We start from the raw sequence: 24,071 nt of genomic DNA on the forward strand, positions 1-24,071 counted from the left end.
TACGAGGAGAGGCTGAGGGAACTGGGGTTATTTAGTCTGCAGAAGAGAGGCGTGAGGGGGGATTTGATAGCAGCCTTCAATTACCAGAAGGGGGGTTTCAAAGAGGATGGAGCTCGGCTGTTCTCAGTGGTGGCAGATGACAGAACAAGAAGCAATGGTCTCAAGTTGCAGTGGGAGAGGTATAGGTTGGATATTAGGAAACACTATTTCACTAGGAGGGTGGTGAAGCACTGGAATGGGTTACCTAGGGAGGTGGTGGAATCTCCATTCGTAGAGGTTTTTAAGGCCCAGTTTGACAAATCCCTAGCTGAGATGATTTAGGTTGGTGTTGGTCCTGCTTTGAGCAGGGGGTTGGACTAGATGACCTCCTGAGGTCTCTTCCAACCCTAATCTTCATTGATTCTATGATCTTTATTTATGAATTTTGTTTATATTAACAGTACTTTGTTTTCCTCTTTTCCCCACAGAGCTAATTTTGATGATACTGCTACCTATACAGCAGTTGCAACAAATGTCCATGGGCAGGTATCAACCAATGCTGCTGTGGTTGTGAGGAGTAAGTCCTATATAGCAATTAAACCTGGAATAAATATAATAAAAAAATCAGTCCTCATTCTCAAAGGAAACTGCATAGCACCTTCAAAAGATAAGCCTGGGGACAAACATTCTTTAACTCTGCTAGACACTAAAAAGCACGGACTTAATAGAGACACTGTTTTTATGGCTTGCTACAACATTTTGTAACACACACTACTGCCTGCCAACCCTTGATTGTCCACGTTATGCATGAAACCCTTATGCTCATGTAAGTGGGGGAATAGTCCCGCTATTGTGGGGAACTTTCCTGGCTTCTGCACTACCCCGGTGAAGTGGGCTAGCGAAAGGATCTGAGTCCTTGCTTCCACTTCCTTTACCCAGTGGCCTCCCTGCCCTTGAGGACTCCCCTTCCACTTTTTTGTCTGGCAGAGTCCTCGTAACCCCAACAAGGCTGGGTCCAGGATTTCTGGGGGGCTTGCCCCCAACCCTGCTGTGGTCACCTAGGACAGGGGCTAGGGTGTCCCCAGTCCAGGGTACTCTGTCTGCACTGGGCACTTCTCTGACTGACCATTACATACAAGTTAAAGCAAATGCAAGTTATTTAATCAACAATTAATTTTAAAAAGAATAAGGAAAAATGGGAAAAGTTAAAGGAAACACATCAACCTGCTCTGTGTCAGGGAACATCATAAACAGTGTCTCTGGAATATCCGGGCAGTTAACAGTCTGTTTCTTGTAAGTCCCAGGCCTTCTTCTCAGGCCCTGGCTGTGCTGTAGGGATGCTGTGGGTTGGACGCTTGCTCTGGTGGTGGCCACGTGCTCTCAGGCTCTAAATGGTAGGACCCTTCTTCCCAGTGTCGCCCCTGCTCTGTCGGGGTTACGATCCAAGCCTGGCCTGTAGAGCCTCTTGGCTTTCTCTTTAGCTCGGCCCCACTCTGTCTGACCCAGGTAAATCCAGCTCACACAGAGGACGGGACCTCCCTGGCCTCCTGATTCTCTTATTAGCCTGTCCATCCTGTCATTCAGGCTGACCTGAGAACATTGGCCTCTCTCCATTGTTCCTGGGGACTACCAGTCTCAGGGTACTGGTTTCCCATAGACCCTTCCTCTTTTAGTATTGGGAGCTAGCCAACCAAAACGCCCCCCCTGAATGTTAATAAGGGGGCAACAGTCCCCTTACACTCAGTAATCTGTTCCACCTTGTATTGAGTTCAGACACTCTGATTATTTTCTCTAGAACTGAAGAAAAGTGCTGTCTGAATCTCGAAAGCTTGTGCCTTCCACCAACAGAAGTTGGTCTAATAAAAGATATTACCTAACCTATCTCGTCTCTCTGATATCCTGGTACCAGCATGGCTACAATACTGCTACATATAAGAAATAAATATCACAGTCGTTTGGGTTAGATCTTAACTGTCCTTGTTTTACAGGGTTTAGAGGGGATGAAGAGCCATACCCTGCTGGGATATTACCCATCAATTGTAAGTATGTTTTCCTGTTTGTAAGAAAATGTAGACATGTTATGCAATCTTACAATTGTCAGAAGCCCGAGGAATATTTTTTCAGCTCAAAATAATAAATATTGCCTCTGGCTTTGCTTAAGATGTCACAATGTAAGATGTCCATATGCTTTTAACTTCCCAGCTACAAGTATTGACCAGCAGTATGTGTCAGCTCTGGATTCCATCTACTGCTTTTATCTGGACAATAATCCCTTAGTGCCAAATATCATGTACTAGTGCTCAATAGTCTCCTGATTTCTCTGCGTGCAGTGCCCCTGCCATCAGAAGTTTGCTTCACCCATATTGATGTTCAGTTTTTGGAGAAGTTTGGTGTCACGTTTGGGATGGAAGGTGAAACAGTTACCCTCAAATGTGCTCTGCTGATCACTCCAGATCTGACTAGGCTTCGACCTCGTGCTGAATGGTACAGAGATGGTAAGTAGATTTGCACTGAGATAATGTACATGCCTCTATGTAACTGAGTTTTAATTGTTCAGGTGTGGATTCTCTCCCTCAAGTTTGTATGTAGGCTTAGAATTCACCTTCCTAAGAGAAAAAAGATTGATTGCAACACAGTTCCCAATATATCTTCTTTTACTTCCTTTCATTATCTCAGATAAGAGATATTTTCCTTCACAGTCCAACTCTTCTGGAGTGAGTGTTGCCCAAAATGACCATGTTTGAAGAGTAAGAAGAAGTAGGTGCCAAAATAACTAGGTAAGGGACACAGAATGTTATGGAGAAGCTAACCGGGCAGTTTGAAGGAATCTGAACTTAGTATCAACTGTCGAGACACAGATTCATCTCCTGAGGATTTGCATAGGTACAGTAGAACCTCAGAGTCACAAACACTTTGGGAATGGAGGTTGTTCATAACTCTGAAGAAAACATTATGGTTGTTCTTTCAAAGTTTACCACTGAACACTGACTTAATATAGATCTCAAACTTTACTATGCAGAAGAAAAATGCTGCTTTTAACCATCTTAATTTAAATGAAACAAGCACAGAAACAGTTTCCTTACCTTGTCAAATCTTTTTTTAAACTTTCCCTTTATTTTTTAAATAGTTTACATTTAGTACAGTAGTGTTCTATATAGTGTTTGATTTTTTCTTTTTGTCTCTGCTGCCTGATTGCGTACTTCTGGTTCCAAATGAGGTGTGTTGTTGACCAGTCAGTTTGTAACTCTGGTGTTCGTAACTGAGGTTCTACTGTGCCTGTAAGTAGTTCCAACCACACATCATTTGACAGAGAAAGAGGCATCTATCATGTTAATTGTTTCAGAAGTGTGGAGATTTACAAAGGCCCTAATAAGCCCCCCTCACCCAGAATATCATTGGTCTCTTGATGGCCCCCTCCTCCTAACTCCATTCTGTTGCTTTCATCTGCATTAAAATGTGGGGCTGTTGGGTGGAGGATTTTCTGCTGTCATAGTTAATTGGACTTCTTCATGCTAAACTCTTGACACACATGTGGACACAGAAAACAGCCTCTCATCCACCCAAACAAACGTTATAAGCAAACGACTAAGTATACCTGTGAAATAATAATTCTATTTCTCCTACAAGCTAGGAAGGAAGAGACACAGAATGATTTTATTGATATTCCTATTTTTAAATACTTAGGAGGTGATCACATACTATAGTGATGGAGTCATGTAAGTACATAGATAGAAGAAACCTGGTTATTGGAGAAGGACATTTGTGGAACAACAGCCCCATGTGCTCAGAGAAACATAACCACAAAGGCATTCAAATGTTTTGTATTACTGTACTGTCACTTCAGTAGCCAATAACTGCCATTGGGCAGTCCAGGCTGAAATTCTTTGGGTGGCTGTGTGTTAGAAACCTACATGAACACTCTTTAATTTATACCTATTAGTGTAAATTTAGGTATTTTTTGGAAGGGAGTAGGAAGAGGAGGATATTTATTTGTAAGTAAATCATTCATAAACCATAAAAGTAACTAATACAAATATAGGTTTCAGAGTAGCAGCCGTGTTAGTCTGTATTCGCAAAAAGAAAAGGAGTACTTGTGGCACCTTAGAGACTAACAAATTTATTAGAGCATAAGCTTTCGTGAGCTACAGCTCACTTCATCGGATGTATGCTCTAATAAATTTGTTAGTCTCTAAGGTGCCACAAGTACTCCTTTTCTTAATACAAATATGTTCATTTAGGAGGGATCACTAGAGATTTCTCTTGCCTACATACCTAGATACCCTCAAGCAGGACTCTGAAGAGGACATCCCGGATGTAGTGAGATGTAGTGAGAATATGGATCATTTGTCACGATCACTTGGGGCAGCCTCTCTCTGAAGTGCCCACATTTTGGAGGGAGGATTCCCGCACAACTGTTGTTGTGGGAAGATAAAGATAAAAACGAGAGCGAACATAATCCAGAAACAATCCCAAACCTGAAGGATTATAGGATCACAACATCAACATGATATGGTGACTCTATTTATATATTCTACAGAATAACTGAGACAGATGAGATCAGAGAATCATAGAATATCAGGGTTGGAAGAAACCTCAGGAGGTCATCTAGTCCAACCCCCTGCTCAAAGCAGGACCAATCCCCAACTAAATCATCCCAGCCAGGGCTTCGTCAAGCCTGACCTTACAAACCTCTAAGGAAGGAGATTCAATCATCTCCCTAGGTAACCCATTCCAGTGCTTCACCACCCTCCTAGTGAAAAAGTTTTTCCTAATATCCAACCTAAACCTCCCCCACTGCAACTTGAGACCATTACTCCTTGTTCTGTCATCTGCTACCACTGAGAACAATCTAGATCCATCCTCTTTGGAATCCCCTGTCAGGTAGTTGAAAGCAGCTATCAAATCCCCCCTCATTCTTCTCTTCTGCAGACTAAATAATCCCAGTTCCCAAATGCCTCTCCTCATAAGTCATGTGTTCCAGTCCCCTAATCATTTTTGTTGCCCTCTGCTGGACGCTTTTCTATTTTTCCACATCCACATTCCACATCCAGTCTGATGGAAATACTCACCATCACCAAGGTGTATGTGTGAAAGTGACAAACAACAATGGGGCAAACAAGATAGATAGGAAATATACAAGACTATTTGTTTGCATAAAACAGGAATGGATTTTGGCTGGAAATGCCACTTTTTAATTTCAGATCTATGCTACGTATATATCTATTCTTGTCTGATCCTTTGGGGCAGGGACTGGTTTTTTGTTCTGGGTTTGACAATGCTTAGCACTGGGGTCCTGGTCCAAGACTGGAGCTCCTAAGTGCTACCACAATACAAATAATAAACAATAACTACAGTTTTATTCACTGTGAGCCAAACCCTGATGCCCGTATTCTGGGTGCTGAATCTGCTCCCACTGGGAGCTTGTTTCAGCCATCAGTTTTCACATCGTTGTTAGTCAGGCAAAACTCTGACTGGGCCCAATCCAGAAAGGTGCTGAAATTTATAGCAGTTGCCACTGAAGCTAAACGGAATTGCAGGTATCCAACAGATGTCCAATTGTACTCAATTTTAAGTTCAATGGGAATTTTCCTTGGATTATGAAAAGTGGAAAAGGACTTCAAGATTTGGGCCTGTAAGTTTAGTCCCTAATGACACAACATATTCTTATTAAGATACATGAAGATTTGAATGGTTGGTGTAACTTCCTCAAGCACTGAGATGAGAATATCCTCACTGAGGTGAAGATTGGGGGTGAAATCCTGGCCCCACTGAAGTCAATAGGTGTTTTGCCATTGACTTGAATGAGGCTAGGATTTCAGTCCAATATCCAAATGATTTAATGAAAAATAAAACAGCATTGTTCTCTTGAACACTAGCGGTAAAAACTGACCTGCGCACATGCGTATCACACTGACATCATGGGGAAGCCTATGTGGCAGAGATTTCCCCCAAGAATAGCAGGGATTAATGTGATTATTATATTATTGCAGTGAACACCTGCTATACACTTCAAATTATGGCAGTGACACTTTTAGGCCGGGAGACCCACTGCATAAATTTTTGGGGGCAAGAAGGTTAATAATGGAACTAACATGATGACTGTCTTTTAAAGTGCTCTGGTTTTAGAGGGACTCTAGCCTTGAACTCAAATCTTGGACTAACATTTATTATTTCAGACAAGTTATATTTAATTCTGGTTTGGTACTAAAATAATTTCTATTTTTCTTAAATGTTTACGGATTTTATTATGCAAATGATATACAACTAAAGACATGAGATGGCTCTGTGGTTTAATTATATTAATTATATGCAAGAGAATTTTGTGTTTATTCAAAATTAATAAACTTCAGAGCAGTTGTTGGTCACTAAACTCTAGGAGATAGGTAAATCTATTGAATCAAATCCTCTGAAATGGTTTCAAGTCTCTGACACTATAAGCAATACATATAAAATTCCTACCTTAATTTAAACCAGTTTAAGATGCTAAAGAAACTGAATTGAAATTGTTATTGAAGATTATACATCTAAATCCAGTTTGGATATAATTTTGACTGGTTGCAGATTTTTTTTTTTTAAAATTCTAAAGTAATAAATGCATTATAAAGATGTAGGGTCAGATTCTTCACTCATTTATACAGGTATCTGAAGAACTCCATGGAGGTCCAAGGAGTTACATCAGATTTACGCAAAAGTGAGTGAGTGCAGAATTTGTCTGATGTTTTAACATAACATAATATGTAACATGGGAAATTAATGTGAGGGAAAAACCCAAAATACAGTAATTTCTATCAGTGAATATGTGATTTAAACAGAAACAAGCTGCAACTTTTAGGGAACGTTTGGCCTAACTAACACATGGCAGAGCTCTGAGGTTTCAGGGTACCTTGAGTGAGTCAAGATCCCTGGCACTTCCAGACTCATTCTCTAGCAGATTCTCGAGGAATTGATAGCATATAGTACATGGAGAAAGAGGCACATTCTAGTAGTCTGAGAACAGAACGGAGAGCCTGAAACTCAGATATTATGGTCATAGCAGACCACAAAACTGCCTAGGCAGACAGAACTCCTGAGTCCTATTCTAGGCTTCAAAGCTGACTCCCTTTCTGGCCTTGCTTGGGAAGTCACTGAAGCCTCTATATTTTCAAACTTGAGTGCCTAAAGAAAGGAACCCATATCCACATTCAGGCACTTAAGTAAGTGGCCTGATTTTCAGAGGAGCTGAGCACTCGGCCTTGAACTTCATTGTGATCACTTTGCTCCAAGTTTTTCATAAACTGGAAATAAATTAAAAAGAAAATGCAAAAGTTCTAGCTGCAGGGGCTTTTCAGCTTTCACCTCAGACTGTTCACACAGCAGACCTGAGGTTGAAAAGGATCCTAAAGGGAGCGGGAAAGAATCCTCTAATTATCCTTCATGTGGGAACAAATGATACGGCTAGATTCTCGCTGGAAAGTATTAAGGGAGACTATGCTAGGCTGGGGAAGACGCTTAAGGAAATGGAGGCTCAGGTGATCTTTAGTGGGATCCTGCCTGTTGCTAGAGAAGGGCAACAAAGGTGTGACAAGATTATGACTGTCAACAGATGGCTGAGGCAGTGGTGCCATAAGGAGGGCTTAGGGATGTATGGCCATTGGGAGGCATTCATGGACAGAGGACAGTTCTCTCGGGATGGACTTCATCTGAGTAGGGAAGGAAATAGACTTCTAGGATCAAGGCTGGCACAACGGATAAAGAGAGCTTTAAACTAGGAATTTGGGGGAGATGGTTGGGAGATGTCCAGGTAATCTCCACGCCAGATTTTAGCATTGAGAGGGAAGAAGATGAAGTAAGAAAGGATACAGCCGTGGGTAAGAGAATGTATATAAGGAGCGAGGGCAGTGTGGATACCAGTCTAATAGGTTATACTGGCTGTAGAATGACTGTGTCTAATAGGGTACAAAATGTGAGCAAGGCCAAACAGCAAAAATTAAGATGTTTGTACACCAATGCGAGGAGCCTAGGTAACAAAATGGAGGAACTAGAGCTACTGGTGCAGGAAGTGAAACCAGATATTATAGGGATAACAGAAACATGGTGGAATAGTAGTCATGACTGGACTACAGGTATTGAAGGGTATGTGCTGTTTAGGAAAGACAGAAATAAAGGTAAAGGTGGTGGAGTAGCATTGTATATCAATGATGAGGTAGAATGTAAAGAAATAAGAAGCGATGCAATGGATAAGACAGAGTCCGTCTGGGCAAAAATTACATTGGGGAAGATAACTAGTAGAGCCTCTCCCACGATAGTGCTTGGGGTGTGCTATAGACCTCCGGGATCCAATTTGGATATGGATAGAGCCCTTTTTAATGTTTTTAATAAAGTAAATACTAATGGAAACTGCGTGATCATGTTTCAGAGTAGCAGCCGTGTTAGTCTGTATTCGCAAAAAGAAAAGGAGTACCCGTGGCACCTTAGAGACTAACAAATTTATTAGAGCATAAGCTTTCGTGAGCTACAGCTCACTTCTGCATCCGATGAAGTGAGCTGTAGCTCACAAAAGCTTATGCTCTAATAAATTTGTTAGTCTCTAAGGTGCCACGGGTACTCCTTTTCTTTTTGCGTGATCATGGGAGACTTTAACTTTCCAGATATAGACTGGAGGACCAGTGCTAGTAATAATAATAGGACTCAGATTTTCCTAGATGCGATAGCTGATGGATTCCTTCATCAAGTAGTTGCCGAACTGACTAGAGGGATGCCATTTTAGATTTAATTTTGGTGAGTAGTGAGGACCTCACAGAAGAAATGGTTGTAGGGGATAATCTTGGCTCAAGTGATCATGAGCTAATTCATTTCAAACTGAATGGAAGGATTAACAAAAATAAATCTGCAACTAGAGTTTTTGATTTCAAAAGGGCTGACTTTCAAAAATTAAGGAAATTAGTTAGGGAAGTGGATTGGACTGAAGAATTTATGGATCTAAAGGTAGAGGAGGATTGGGATTACTTTAAATCAAAGCTGCAGAAGATATCGGAAGCCTGTATCCCAAGAAAGGGGAAAAAATTCATAGGAAGGAGTTGTAGACCAAGCTGGATGAGCAAGCATCTTAGAGAGGTGAGTAAGAAGAAGCAGAAAGCATACAGGGAGTGGAAGATGTGAGGGATCAGCAAGGAAAGCTACCTTATTGAGGTCAGAACATGTAGGGATAAAGTGAGACAGGCTAAAAGTTGAGTAGAGTTGGACCTTGCAAAGGGAATTAAAACCGATAGTAAAAGGTTCTATAGCCATAGAAATAAGAAGAAAACTAAGAAAGAAGAAGTGGAGCCGCTAAACACTGAGGATGGAGTGGTGGTTAAAGATAATCTAGGCATGGCCCAATATCTAAACAAATACTTTGCCTCAGTCTTTAATAAGGCTAAAGAGGATCTTAGGGATAATGGTAGCATGACAAATGGGAATGAGGATATGGAGGTAGATATTGCCATATCTGAGGTAGAAACGAAACTGAAACAGCTTAATGGGACTAAATCGGGGGGCCCAGATAATCTTCATATTATTATTATCAAGAATATTAATGGAATTGGCACCTGAAATTGCAAGCCCATTAGCAAGAATTTTTAATGAATCTGTAAACTCAGGAGTTGTACCGAATGATTGGAGAATTGCTAATATAGTTCCTATTTTTAAGAAAGGTAAAAAAGTGATCCGGGTAACTACAGACCAGGTAGTTTGACATCTGTAATATGCAAGGTCCTGGAAAAAATTTTGAAGGAGAAATTAGTTAAGGACATTGAAGTCAATGGTAAATGGGACAAAATACAACATGGTTTTACAAAAGGTAGATCGTGCCAAACCAACCTGATCTCCTTCTTTGAAAAAGTAACAGATTTTTTAGATAAAGGAAACGCAGTGGATCTAATTTACCTAGATTTCAGTAAGGCATTTGATACCGTGCCACATGGGGAATTATTAGTTAAATTGGAGAAGATGGGGATCAATATGAACATCAAAAGGTGGATAAGGAGTTGGTTAAAGGGGAGACTGCAACGGGTCCTACTGAAAGGCTAACTGTCAGCTTGGAGGGAGCTTACCAGTGGAGTTCCTCAGGGATCAGTTTTGGGACCAATCTTATTTAATCTTTTTATTACTGACCTTGGCACAAAAAGTGGGAGTGTGCTTATAAAGTTTGCAAATGATACAAAGCTGGGAGGTATTGCCAATTCAGAGAGGGATCGGGATATTATACAGGAGGATCTGGATGACCTTGTAAACTGGAGTAATAGTAATAGGATGAAATTTAATAGTGAGAAGTGTAAGGTTATGCATTTAGGGATTAATAACAAGAATTTTAGTTATAAGCTGGGGACGCATCAATTAGAAGTAACGGAAGAGGAGAAGGACCTTGGATCATAGGATGACTATGAGCTGCCAATGTGATATGGCTGTGAAAAAAGCTAATGCGGTTTTGGGATGCATCAGGAGAGGCATTTCCAGTAGGGATAAGGAGGTTTTAGTACCATTATACAAAGCACTGGTGAGACCTCACCTAGAATACTGTGTGCAGTTCTTGTCTCCCATGTTTAAAAAGGATGAATTCAAACTGGATCAGGTACAGAGAAGGGCTACTAGGATTATCCAAGGAATGGAAAACTTGTCTTATGAAAGGAGACTTAAGGAGCTTGGCTTGTTTAGCCTAACTAAAAGAAGGTTGAGGAGAGATATGATTGCTCTCTATAAATATATCAGAGGGATAAATACAGGAGAGGAAGAGGAATTATTTCAGCTCAGCACCAATGTGGACACAAGAACAAATGGGTATAAACTGGCCACCAGGAAGTTTAGACTTGAAATTAGATGAAGGTTTCTAACCATCAGAGGAGTGAAGTTTTGGAATAGCCTTCCAAGGGAAGCAGTGGGGGCAAAAGATCTATCTGGTTTTAAGATTCTACTCGATAAGTTTATGGAGGAGATGGTATGATGGGATAATGTGATTTTGGTAAGTAATTGATCTTTAAATATTCAGGGTAAATAGGACTAATCCCCTGAGATGGGATATTAGATGGATGGGATCTGAGTTACCCAGGAAAGAATTTTCTGTAGTATCTGGCTGGTGAATCTTGCCCATATGCTCAGGGTTTAGCTGATCGCCATATTTGGGGTTGGGAAGGAATTTTCCTCCAGGTCAGATTGGAAGAGGCCATGGAGGTTTTTCGCCTTCCTCTGTAGCATGGGGCACGGGTCCCTTGAGGGAGGATTCTCTGCTGCTTGAAGTCTTTAAACCACGATTTGAGGACTTCAATAGCTCAGACATAGGTGAGGTTTTTCGTAGGAGAGGGTGGGTGAGATTCTGTGGCCTGCGTTCTGCAGGAGGTCAGACTAGATGATCAGAATGGTCCCTTCTGACCTTAGTATCTATGAATCTGTGAATCTATGAGCTCTATACAATGCAGTGAGCAGAAACTGTGCAAGATGCAATAGAAAGGGGAATTGTAGGTATGTCATATAAGGAGCCCATGATTAAGAGCTGGAAAGAGGTCTCACTGCAATTACCTTGTACAAATCCTGAAAAATTCCCTTAAGAATCAGGCTGGGTAATGGTATAACTTATTGCTTCAATTTATGTAGGCAGATGGCCAGATATTCATTACCTGGTCCTTTACTGTCAACTTTACCATTTGAAGATTTGGCACATTTTTTTCCACCCCCTGTGCTTCACCACTGTGGAGCTCTGTGTTCAATATATATATTCATTGACTAAAATAATTTGTCTGCAACCTTTTGAACATCTACTCCAAGTGTATTTGAGCAACAGGGCAATAATCAAGCATAGTGCCGTGGCTGAGCTTTGAATGTAGTGCTGCTGCATTGATTTTAATAGCACTCAGTGGGTTAAAAATCAAAAGTTCTCCTATCAATGATTAAAAGAAAAAAAGACAGAGGGGCTTCCTTGGCCATCATAAAATATTCTGCTCATTCCATTGCTCCCATCTCACTACTCAATCAGACTAATTTACACTAATCGTGGGGCGCCACCTCTGACCTGTGAGAAATTCATATTTAATTGGATTCGCTGCTCAGCAGGCATGACTGGAGGGTTTAAGAGTCAGTGTATCTTTACAGCAAGGCTTCAGATTAAACGGAAATCTGATCTTTAAAGTTAAAGAAAGAAATTTGACTAATCTGACATTCCACCTGAATAAGTAGAAAAGTGTATTTAAAAGCATAAACATTACATATTGCTGTCATTATTGTGTACTTTAGATTTTTAGCATTGTCTCAAAACGGGGTTTAAAATATTTTCTTTTCAGTCTATTAAAAATGATGGTGAAGGGAAATCATTCCCTTTGCTGTAGCAGGTACAGCACAGAATAGCTAAATTGTACACTCCTCTACCCATACTCGTTGGTCAAATGAGTTTCAGGGGCACAGCTTATTTCTTGTAGATAAATATTTTCATAGCATACTAATACTACCATGTTGAGTAAAGCTGGCATAAATGGCAATCCGTGCTACTGATTAACACAGAAGTGAGCTTGGATGAAGATTGCTATTGCTAATTCAGTGACACATGCTTGATCACAATTCTCTTCCAGATGTGCTAATAAAAGACTCCAAGTGGACGAAAATGTACTTTGGAGAAGGCCAGGCAGCACTGTCTTTCACACACCTGAACAAGGATGATGAAGGCTTATACACCCTGCGTATAATCACAAAAGGCGGGGTGACCGAGTACAGTGCATTCATGTTTGTCAGAGGTATGCTTTTCATTCTTCGTTGGGAGAAGACTTAGCAAATGTAATTAGGAAAAGTCACTTAATTTAGCACCATAGTATAATAAAGGAAGCCTAAAAGAAGTCCAAAGCATGGCATTATATAGATGTGAAATTTATCCACTGGTCTGTGTCAGGGACAATATAGTCACACTGCACCAGGAGAAGCTCAAGGTGTGATTGTGCTCCTGAAAATATGATCCTTTCTAGAGACCCAAGGAAGCCATCTTTCATGATGGTGCAGCCTACTCCTTTCTTCACAGAGGGCCATCTTTTCTGACAGGCACTCTACAGTGTAATAGGGCACTGTCTGCTCCTGCCTCCTCGCACCACAGAAACTTGCTCAGACTCCATGGTTGAGTACACACAATATGCCATTTGTTTACATTCCTTCCCCATGCTTATGGGACTTTCAGGACTCGAGAGGAGCAGCGGTCTCCCTTTTATGAGGTCTCTGAGACTGGCCTCAGTTAGGTCTGTTCCTCTCTCTCCCTCACTTCCTTCCTGTGCTTTTCTTACCAGTCTCCAGCTGATGGGCTAATTGGCTCTTTAGCTTACCCACCACTCACACCTGATTAGATAATTAACTTCAATTGCGCCAGTCTGCCTTCTCTGGGGGAACTAATTGGTGTAGAATGATCAGCATGTAGGCTCACTGGTTAATTCCCTACACTCTGTCACATAGAGCCTTGAATGTGCTTGCACCAAACCCCTCCTCTTTGTGCTGGCTTTTGCTATTGGGCTCACTAGGCTGGATCAGGCCATTTACATTCTCGCGTTCAGGGACTGTTTTGTTATGCCTGACCCTTGCACAGAGGGTGGTGAGGATGGGAAAGAAAGATTCCAGTACCCTCCCTTCAGTGTACCAGAGCCAGTCACAGCCTAGCACTTTGTTTAACACTTAGGGAAGAGATGGAAAAAGTTGGCTTGCCAAAGGACTGTGTTTTTCACAAGAGACATAGATGAAAAGCAGAGGAATATATTAAAATAGAATACAGGTCAGAGTTTGCCCTCATATTTGCATTCACAACTCCCACTGAATCAGCCTGAGCTCCCACATGCATCTGTGGGCAGAGCATGGCTCTACATTTCTTTTGTTTTTAAAAATGAGTATGTTTCTGTCTGTGCGGTTCTTTAATTCTGATCCTCAGCACTTGTAAATTGGTGGAGCTCCACTGAAGTCAAGGACGCTATGCTGATATACTCCTACTGAGGATCTGGCCTGTACAAGCGTGTGCATATGGTCTTCCTCACAAAGATTTCATCCAGACAGTTCCATTTGTTTGGTTGGGTAGATATGGGTGGTGGCTGGATGTCCATCATTTCCTGTGGGGCTACTGCACAAACTGCATTGGCTATATGACTACATTGCATTTTAACTCCCACACAGTGTGAGTCTCAGAGCCTGACTCTACTGACTTGGGGTCTCACTATAGCACTAAAAACTGTGTAGACATTCAGGCTCAGAGAGTGGGTGTGTTTTAGAACCCAAGCTCCAGTCTGTGCCTGAATATTCACACAGCTATTTTTACGTGTCATAGCATGACCTACGTGAGCCTGATTCTGTAAACCCAGTCTCTGAGACTCACCCCCATGGGTTTTAAAATGTAGTATAGACGTACCATCTGTCCCTGGCAGCTACACTCCCTGCTCTCACTAGAGCCAGGCTACTAGGGCTTCCTTGTTCCTAGTCCACTCGCTTGGAGGGAAAATCCCACTTGAAAAGGTCATGGAAAGCATATTAGCTTTTTTGGGGAATCTCTGCTGTGCAGGTAGGTGAATAATAAATATATCCTTTCCCCACCTACACTTTGACCCCTTCTCACTCACAGGTCCCTGGATTTGTGGAGAGCCCTCCATGAGATCCATACCAAGGGAAGACAAACTGCTAAGGTGGTACCTAACCCCCGTTTTCATGTGGGCCATGATCTGAAGGTAGAGGGTAACCTCCGTGTATATAACATAAGAGTTCAGGCCCATAGTTCTGAAATTTCAAAGGGTGGGATCATATAGGGGCCTGGCCCTGAGCATCTATCTCTCAACACCATTGTCATTGCAATAGGATGGCAAGTTGTGGACAGAGATACAGGACTTCTCTGAGTCACCCTAAACTCAGGTGCTAGAATCCTGCATAAAGATACAGCATAAAAACTTCAGCAGGTGGATGTTTCTTGAGGTGCAGTATGTCTCTGAGAATATGCAGAGTAAGCCTTAGGAACAGTCAAGACTTGGGAAGAAGCTTTGTCATAAATAGAAAGGGTAACCACCTTTCTGTATACAGTGCTATACATTCCCTCCTGGCCAGAGGCAAAGTCCTTTTACTTGTAAAGGGTTAAGAAGCTAAGGTAGCCTCGCTGGCACCTAACCCAAAATGACCAATGAGGGGACAAGATACTTTCAAATCTGGAGCTGCGGGGGGGAAGGCTTTTGTCTGTCTGTGTGATACCTTTGCCGGGAACAGATCAAGGATGCAAGCCCTACAACTCCTGTAAAGTTAGTAAGTAATCTAGCTAGAAAATGCATTAGGTTTTCTTTGTTTTGGCCTGTGAAATTCGCTGTGCTGGAAGAAATGTGTATTCCTGTTTTTGTGTCTTTTTGTAACTTAAGGTTTTGCCTCAAGGGATTCTCTATATTTTGAATCTGACTGCCTGTAAGATTATCTTCCATTCTGATCTTACAGAGTTGTTCTCTTATCTTTTTTTGTTCTTCTAATAAAGTTCTGTTTTTTAAGAATCTGATTGGGTTTTTTGGGTCTTAAAAATCCAAGGCTGGTTTGTGCTCATCTTGTTTATTCTCAAGCCTCCCCTGGAAAGGGGGTGTATGGGCTTGAGGGGATATTTTGGAGAAATAGGAACTCCAAGTGGTCCTTTCCTTGTTCTTTGTCTAAATCACTTGGTGGTGGCAGCATATTGTTCAAAGACAAGGCGAAATTTGTGCCTTGGGAAAGTTTTTAACCTAAGCTGGTAAAAATAAGCGTAAGGGGTTTTTCATGCGGGTCCCCACATCAGTACCCTAGAATTCAGAGTGGAGAGGGAACCTTGACAAGTTTAGATTGAGGTTTCCGTTGGGTGATGGTTGTTTCTGTCAACAATAGAGACAAAACCAGGAAAGAGGAAGTTTGGAATTTATCCAATAGATGTATATGCCTTTCCTAGCAGAGTGAAAACTCCACCTGTTAACAGGCTTCATTAGGAGTTGTGGGCTCTCAACACTTCTTAGGATCAGGCCATATATAAGTGTCTCAGCTAAGAAACGTTAATTACTTATCAATGTCTGTACGTCAAGATTTGAATTAGGAGGTACCCTTAGAAATATAGCAAACACTCCCATACCAAGTAACCTTAGGAAATGTCTCTTTCCTGACCACATGATCTTCAGTGAGTATCTCTCTCTGACCAAGGAGTGACTGAAATCCATTTTTCTGAGGGGTGAGATTTTCAGAAGCACAAAGGGAAGTTAGTTGTTCAACTCCTATTGAAAGTCAGTGAGAATTTGGTGCCTATTATCCATTTCAACCCTCCAAAATTTGCAGCCAGGTTTCTAAACCTATAGATAGACCTCACTGGGCTTGCTTCACCACTGTGTTATTCCAGTGTAACCTCATGGAAATCACTGGAGTCTCACTGGCATAAAACAGGAGAATCTGTGTAATTCATCTTTGTTGTGCTATAGCAACGGAGTCTCTCTCCAAACCTGAGAAGTATTGTATTGTAGTCAAATCTGATTTGATTTTTTTTCTGATCTAGATGCTGACGCATTGATTGCTGGGGCACCTGGGGCACCAATGGATGTTAAATGCTATGATGCTAACAGAGATTATGTCATAGTAACCTGGAAACCACCAAATACAGCCAGTGAGAGTCCAGTCCTAGGATATTTTGTTGACAGGTGTGTGTGAATTTGTTTTTTGTGTATCAACCTGTATGTACTGGAAAAAATCACTATTTTTATGCCCTGCATCCCAATACTGAGTCTATTTGGGGCCATTATAGTTCCTGGAACAAGTTAGAGCAGCCTTAGGGCTGTTCTGATTTGCACCCTGCTGGAGCAGCCCTCAAGGGGTTGTTCCAGTTGCTGCGGAGCATTACGTGAAGCAGTGCTCCAACCATGCCCTCTTCTCCTTCATGTTATCTTAAACTGATGTTTTTCTACTCCAGACAGTGATTCATCCAAACCAGGGGAATACTCAGCTGGCAGTTTAAGCCAAATTATAGTCCTTTTGCTCCTGAAATCTGCTCTAAATTATGTTGGAGGTCCTGCACAGGACAGGAAGGTCAGGATTCGGGGAATCCAAGGCCACCTTTGCACTCCTCCTGACCTGCAAGGAGTGTTCCTCAGCTGTAGTCAAAGCCCAGTATCTCATCCTTAATATTTAAAATGAGCAATGTACTATACATACAAATATTATTGATATAATTTCAGTATATATAGTATTCTATATTCAAAATAACAATGTCCCACTGTTGCTACATTGTTGTATCTGATACACTGTAGTTATGTCCTATCTCCCAGATTTCTGGAAACTGTACGTAAATGTTGATTTTAAAATGGCATTCACTAGGGTGAAATTCACCACTCTGTTGAGGGCTCTACTATGTCTATGGACCATTTAAGTTCCATTTAAACAATCAAAATAAGGCTTTACATGGTGTATAAACCATGGGTGAATTTCACCCATTAAGTGTATAATCTAATGTATTGTTCACTTTGATATAACTCAACAAATTTTCTCTCAGTAATGAAGTATTATGGGCCATATACCCAGCTGGCATCAATCGGGGTTGCTCTGAAAGTCTTCTTTCTCTGAAAGAAGCTACACCGATTTACATCAGCTGTGGATCTGGCTCTCTGTTGGTAGGCACAATACTAATTGCACATGCTCATTTTGGCACCCTGATAAATGATCTCCTTTTCTTACTCCTAGATGTGAAGTGGGTACTGAAAACTGGGTCCAGTGCAATGATGCTCCAGTAAAAATCTGCAAATACCCTGTAACTGGACTGTTTGAGGGACGGTCTTACACATTCCGTGTGAGAGCAGTGAACAAGTCAGGTATTAGCAGGCCGTCTAGAGTCTCTGAAGCAGTTGCAGCTCTTGATCCTGTTGACCTGGACAGATTACAAAGTACGTAAAGCAACAACTAAGAAGCTGTTCCACATTTACACTGTAATTTTTGAAAGAAAGGTTTTATTTTCTGGTTCTGTTTGGTGGGTAACCAAATGGCAGTGCCAACCTCTTCATTTTGGATCTGCTTTTCAGCTTTCATTCTTTCCCAGAGCTCATCCACTTGCTAATTATAACAAGGACACTCCCACTGCGACAGCAAGGTCCACACTAGCAATTTGCCAAGAGCCCAAGGGTGCCAATTCATTTACATATAGTTGCACAATTTTTAAATGTAAAAGAAATGCTTAAATTCATAATGGATAACATTTTCAAAAGCACATAAAGGCCAGATTTTGAAAGGTATTTAGATATTGTTCTGCTTTGTGTTGCAACACATAAGGGCCAGGCTTTGGAAGGTATTTAGGTGCCTAAATAGCTTTCAAAATCTGGCCCTGTGTCTCATTTTCAAAGGTGCTGTGATGCTGAGTGGAACAGTGCCTAAATGCCTTTAAAAATCAGGACCAAAGTCACTTTTGAAAGTACTCTGTCTGTGTTAGCTGAATGGAATTTGCTTGTTGTTTGTATTCACAGCAATAAAAACCTACAGTCTATCATCTATTTTTTCACATGCAGTTGTTACAGGAAGATGCCAGCCATTGGCTGCATATTGCTCATCTATTACACGCTGGGCACCCCGATATTCTGATCTGTAAGGGAACACTTCAGTGCTGCTCAAGGTCTAGGCCATGGTACCTGCTGGAGAGCAGTTAGATGGACGTTCACTTTGACTGAAATTTAACACTAAGCAAAGGGTCAGCACAAAGGCTATGGTTTTGTGACACCCTACTTAAGCTCTTTTTTGTGCTGGCCTTCTGTCCAGGGGTGAATTTCACCCATTATGAAGACCAAAAATTCACTTGTTCCTTGTAACATATTGTGCCTCAGTTAGCTCACTCACATACATTCATGTCCAGTCCTCAAAAGTCCAGTTGATAACACACATTGCCACTGTGCCACAGCACTGATTCCATCAATTAACAATATGATTATTTTTTTCAGTTAATCTTTAAATGGTCCCTTACTGTTTGTGAGTGAGTACTAGTCAGTGTGAATAAAGATGGAAGAATCAGTGTGTAACAATGAATGAGAATCTATATGTACAAAGCTGCAATACCGGACACAACACAAAAGTGTTTATCAGCACTGATAAAAGATAGTCTTCAAAATCTGTAAATATACTTTATTGCACAGAGAACTAACTGTAAACGAATGTTTTGGTCTACAGCTGTTCATATGGATGGAGGCAGAGAAATTGTAATATATCAGGATGACCTTGAAGGTATGTAGCGCTACCATGATTTCATTTCATCTGTTTATATCCAAGGAATTTAAGATTATAATTAGAAACATAAGATCTTGGAAAAAAAATCCACCTAGTGAGCCAACTCTTAATAAAATTAAATAAATGCAGATATTCAGGCTTGCAAGCCTAAGATAACATCAACACAGGCAAAAGTCTGAGGGGTGGGATAGATTCATAATTTTGATTATACCGTTTTCATTATGCATTTCTCCTTCTTTCTTTCAATAGTCATAATCTGAGATTAAACAGACAAGCTAGTGTTTGATTATTGCTAATTTATTTCTTATCCCTGTCCTATGAGCCTAGTGTGGCTTTTTGGTCAAAGTTTGAAACTTTGGTAAACATTGTGTTTGCCATTTTTAATAGAAGTACATTAAATCCATCTTTATTTAAAGATATACTTTTCCTGAGAAGTTCTAAGTGTTTGCCACAGCCAGTGATGCCTGGAAGAGTTAGAGATTCTAAGTAATTCTCAGGATGAGATCCTAGATGCCTTCTACCTTCAATTTTGTTCTGGTAAAATATTTGTGCTGCTTATTTTGCCTAGCAAGATACAAATGTTAACTAGGATAGCTGAGTACTGTTGAAGATAAAAGGGTCTGATTAACCACTCTCACATCAGTATAAAAGTGGTGCAACTGCACTGATAGTGTGACATAGTGGAGTTTATACCTGTAATGGAATGGAGAGGGTGGCTAAGAGATTTGCAATGCCTTTGCCTGTAGGCATTCTGAACTGCAGAATGGAAAACTTTAAGGTTCTTGATTTTGACAATGTTTGTTACTAATGAAATGACAGTGTTACTAGACTGTCAAATGGTTAAAAAATAATCACAATTAATAGCAATTTTAATTGCACTGTTAATAATAGAATAATTTAAATTTATTATAAATATTTCTGGATGTTTTTCTACATTTTCAAATATATTGACTTCAATTACAACACAGAATACAAAGTGTACAGTGCTCACTTTATATTATTTTTGATTGCTGTGTAAAAATTATAAACAAAAGAAATAGTATTTTTCAATTCACCTCGTACAAGTACGGTAGTGCAATCTCTTTATCGTGAAAGTGCAATTTACAAATGTAGAATTTTTGTTACATAACTGCACTGAAAAACAATACAATGTAAAAGTTTAGAGACTACAATTCTACGCAGTCCTACTACTTGTTCAGCCAACTGCAAAGACAAACAAATTTCTTTACATTTACAGTAGATAATGCCCGCTTCTTATTTACAATGTCATCTGAAAGTGAGAATAGGTGTTCGCATGGCACTTTTGTAGCCAGCATTTCAAGGTACTTATGTGCCAGATATGCTAAACATTCGTATGCCTCTTCATGCTTCAGCCACCATTCCAGAGGACATGCTTCCATGCTGATGACACTCATTAAAAAAATAATGTGTTAATTAAATTTGTGACTGAACTCCTTGGGGAGATTTGTATGCCTCCTGCTCTGTTTTACTTGCAGTCTGCCATATATTTCAAGTTGTAGCAGTCTCGGATGATGACCCAGTGCATGTTGTTCATTTTAAGAACATTTTCACTTCAGATTTGACAAAACCAATGTGAGATTTCTAAGGATAAATACAGCACTCTACCCAAGGGTTAAGAATCTGAAGTGCCTGCCAAAATCCGAGAGGGGCGAGGTGTGGAGCATGCTTTCAGGTGTCTTAAAAGAGAAACATGCCAATGCAGAAACTACAGAACCTGAACCACCAAAAAAGAAAATCAACCTTCTGCTAGTGGCATCTGACTCAGATGATGAAAATGAACATTCATTGGTCCGCACTGTTTTGAATCATTGGCTGAAGCATGAAGGGACTTATGAATCTTTAGCTCATGTAGCACATAAATATTTTGCAATGCCAGCTATGACAGTGCCATGCAAATGCCTGTTCTAACTTTCAGGTGACATTGTAAACAAGAAGTGGGCAGCGTTATTACCCGCAAATGTAAACAAACTTGATTGTCTGAGCGATTGGCTGAACAAGAAGTAGGACTGATTGGACTTGTAGGTTCGAAAATTTTACATTTTTTAATACAGGTTTTTTTTGGTACATAATTCTACATTTGTAAGTTCAACTTTCATGATAAAGAGATTTCATTACAGTACTTGTAATGGGGGAATTGAAAATTACAATTTCTTTTGTTTTTTACAGTGCAAATATTTGTCAAAAATAAAGTGAGCATTGTATATTTTGTATTCTGTGTTGTAATTGAAATCAACATATTTGAAAATGTAGAAAAAGATCCAAAAATATTTATAATAAATTTAAATTGGTATTCTATTATTGTTTAACAGTATGATTAAACTGCGATTAATTATGACTTTTTAAATCTAGTTAATTTGTTTTATGTTAACTGCTTGAGTTAACAGTGATTAATTTACAGTCCTAACTGTTACACAAGATCACGTAATCAGAGGGTTCTCCTCACTTATACTGGTTTTACATGGGTACAATTCCAGTTACTTCAATTTACATCCATGTGAGAAGTGAATCAGGCCCAGGGCTTTGTATTTTGAATTTTTCAGGCACCAGCAAGGGTATTTAGATTTCTAAATATCTGACTTGTGGGTACTAGCCAGGAATATAGCTATCTAAATGCTATTAATTATAAACTTATTTACTTAAATCAGCAAAATTGGAGGCTAGCTTTAAAAATGTTGTCTCCTTAGATCACATAATTTATCTCCCTACCAGCGTCAGATGATCTTGCAATCTGTAAGGAGAGGTTGTTAATTGTACCAGTACAATATTACATTATATATGATGTCATCTTTGGAATTCTAAGGGGTGAATATTTACCACACACTGTGGGGATTTAGCTATGTGAATTCTACTGATGTTCATGGGAGCCTCTTGGCTCAATATTGATTCATTCTGCTGAAAATAGATCTTTTAGAGCTTAAAATAATTTTATTTATGATACTTCAGCAAGTGTCTTAAACTCAACAGATCAATGTGTTTATCCAAAGAACGCAAGTCCCATTTGCAGAGGATCAAACAAATAAAAATACATTATGAATGACAATAAATGATGTCAATTGTTAGATGCAAACTTCAAAGCTTCTGTTTTTGATTGGAGAAAAAAGTATCATAAAAGATAAAATAGCTTCAACTACATAGCAGGCTGGCTCACAGATCTATTGACATTGCTTAGAATCATCTAAAGATTCATTTTCATGATTAATATTGTCATCTGGAAGAGACATTTTCTCTTTCTCTCTTTTTTAAATTTCAAATTCTAAGCATTTATCTATGCACTGTGCTTGCGCTTAGAAAAAGAAAATGACAAAATTATCTTAAAAACCACAAACAAAAGCCACGTAACACTGTATGTTTTAAGCCAGGAGAACAGGATGTGCACGGACCTCTGTTGAATTACCATTTCTGAACTTTTTGTCTGTTGACATCTTATTCAGAGCCAGACAAATATGATTGAAGGTGACGTTGCTAGGCCCTAATCCTGCTCCTCATTACACCAGCGTGTAACTCCATTGAGACAGATCCTAGCCCATTTGTATCCCTACAGTGACACAGAGTGGCTCTAAAGCTGCCCTAACTGGGCAAGTTAGCATTCTCTCAGGTTGGCACAGAGCTATACTGGCTCTATGCCACCATCCTTGCAGCCCTTGGTGTGGCAATGGAAAGGGGTGAGGCCAGACCACTGCTGCACTCCAGTGGATCCCTGGGAGGCATAATGGCCTCTGAAGGTAGGAACAAGGTGGGTATGCAATGTATTTGCACTCCTGATCCTGAGCCTGTATGGCTGCTCTAAATTATATTGGCTGGTCATGTCACCCATATTGTAGGAGATATCATGAATACTTTTTTCCTGCCCACTTTACATTAAGCTCCTTTTGTGTTTAATGCTCCAGTCTTTTGAGTAAATCCTCCTTCTAGTTCAGTTTTCTATAGTAACTCTTGGACTCAGTTTGATCAAATATGCAGGGCTGGCTCCAGGCACCAGCGGCAATTCGGCAGTGAGCCCTGCAGTCCCTCTCTCTTTCTCTTCGGCGGCAGCTCAACCAGGCTTGTTTATTTTTCTTTTTTCCTTCGCTGCTTGGGGCGGCAAAAAAGCTGGAGCTGGCCCTGCAAACATGTCTTTTATAGGCATATAGTGAGTAGGTTTTGCCAAGGCATTTGGCACATCAGATTAAAGTAATTCAAATGTGATCAAGGAAAAATCATGTGAGACAAATGAAAAGCTTCTATCTATGTGCTATTGAATATTTTACTTTGGTTATGAAAATAAATACCCCGCTTGTAATTTGCATGCTTAGTGCTTCAAAATAAAAATGATGCAAACCATTAAACTGTAAAGCTGATACTTTATCCCTTAATAGACTCGAGTTTGGAAAGATGAGCTGTAGCATAAATGCTGACCTGGGGTTAATCTCTGGTTTAACACTGACTAAGTTTATTACTCCTCCAGATGATGTTCAGATTCCAGGACCTCCCACCAATGTACATGCTTCAGAAACCAGCAAAACATATGTTGTGCTCAGCTGGGAGCCACCTGTTCCCCGTGGCAAAGAGCCATTAATGTATTTCATTGAGAAGGTACTGTACTGTATAGTTGCATTGAGCTGTAAGCCACGTACAATTTAATTCAAATAATTTTCGGAGCTGCAAAATGAACAATAAAACTAGCACTCACTGGGGTCTCGCAGGACTTGACAGTGGGACTTTAGAGAAGGCATTGACAATCGAATATGGTGTTATATGATCTAATGTGTGTTTAAGTTCAAGAGCCATAAAAATTGCCTCTGTGCTATTTTGTTACTGCTATGAAAAATGAGAACAAAACTGTAATGTACTGTAACAATTTAATAGAGTGCAGCACCTTAACCTTCTTCCTCAAG

At 40.2% G+C, this 24,071-nt stretch overlaps 1 protein-coding gene across 1 annotated transcript in view; it reads left to right on the forward strand.

The window, feature by feature from the left end:
• MYOM2 (myomesin 2) overlaps positions 1–24,071 on the forward strand; it is a 114,295-nt gene that overhangs the window by 29,296 nt on the left and 60,928 nt on the right. The window contains exons 7-14 of the mRNA XM_043510349.1: positions 468–556; positions 1,968–2,018; positions 2,310–2,474; positions 12,552–12,713; positions 16,475–16,616; positions 17,653–17,852; positions 19,120–19,173; positions 23,642–23,769. Coding sequence (XP_043366284.1) covers positions 468–556; positions 1,968–2,018; positions 2,310–2,474; positions 12,552–12,713; positions 16,475–16,616; positions 17,653–17,852; positions 19,120–19,173; positions 23,642–23,769 — 991 coding nt within the window. The remainder of the gene's footprint in view (positions 1–467; positions 557–1,967; positions 2,019–2,309; positions 2,475–12,551; positions 12,714–16,474; positions 16,617–17,652; positions 17,853–19,119; positions 19,174–23,641; positions 23,770–24,071) is intronic.

The sequence above is a fragment of the Dermochelys coriacea genome, chromosome 3 (genome assembly GCF_009764565.3).
Source record: "Dermochelys coriacea isolate rDerCor1 chromosome 3, rDerCor1.pri.v4, whole genome shotgun sequence".
In the NCBI taxonomy this organism is placed as follows: Eukaryota; Metazoa; Chordata; order Testudines; family Dermochelyidae; genus Dermochelys; species Dermochelys coriacea.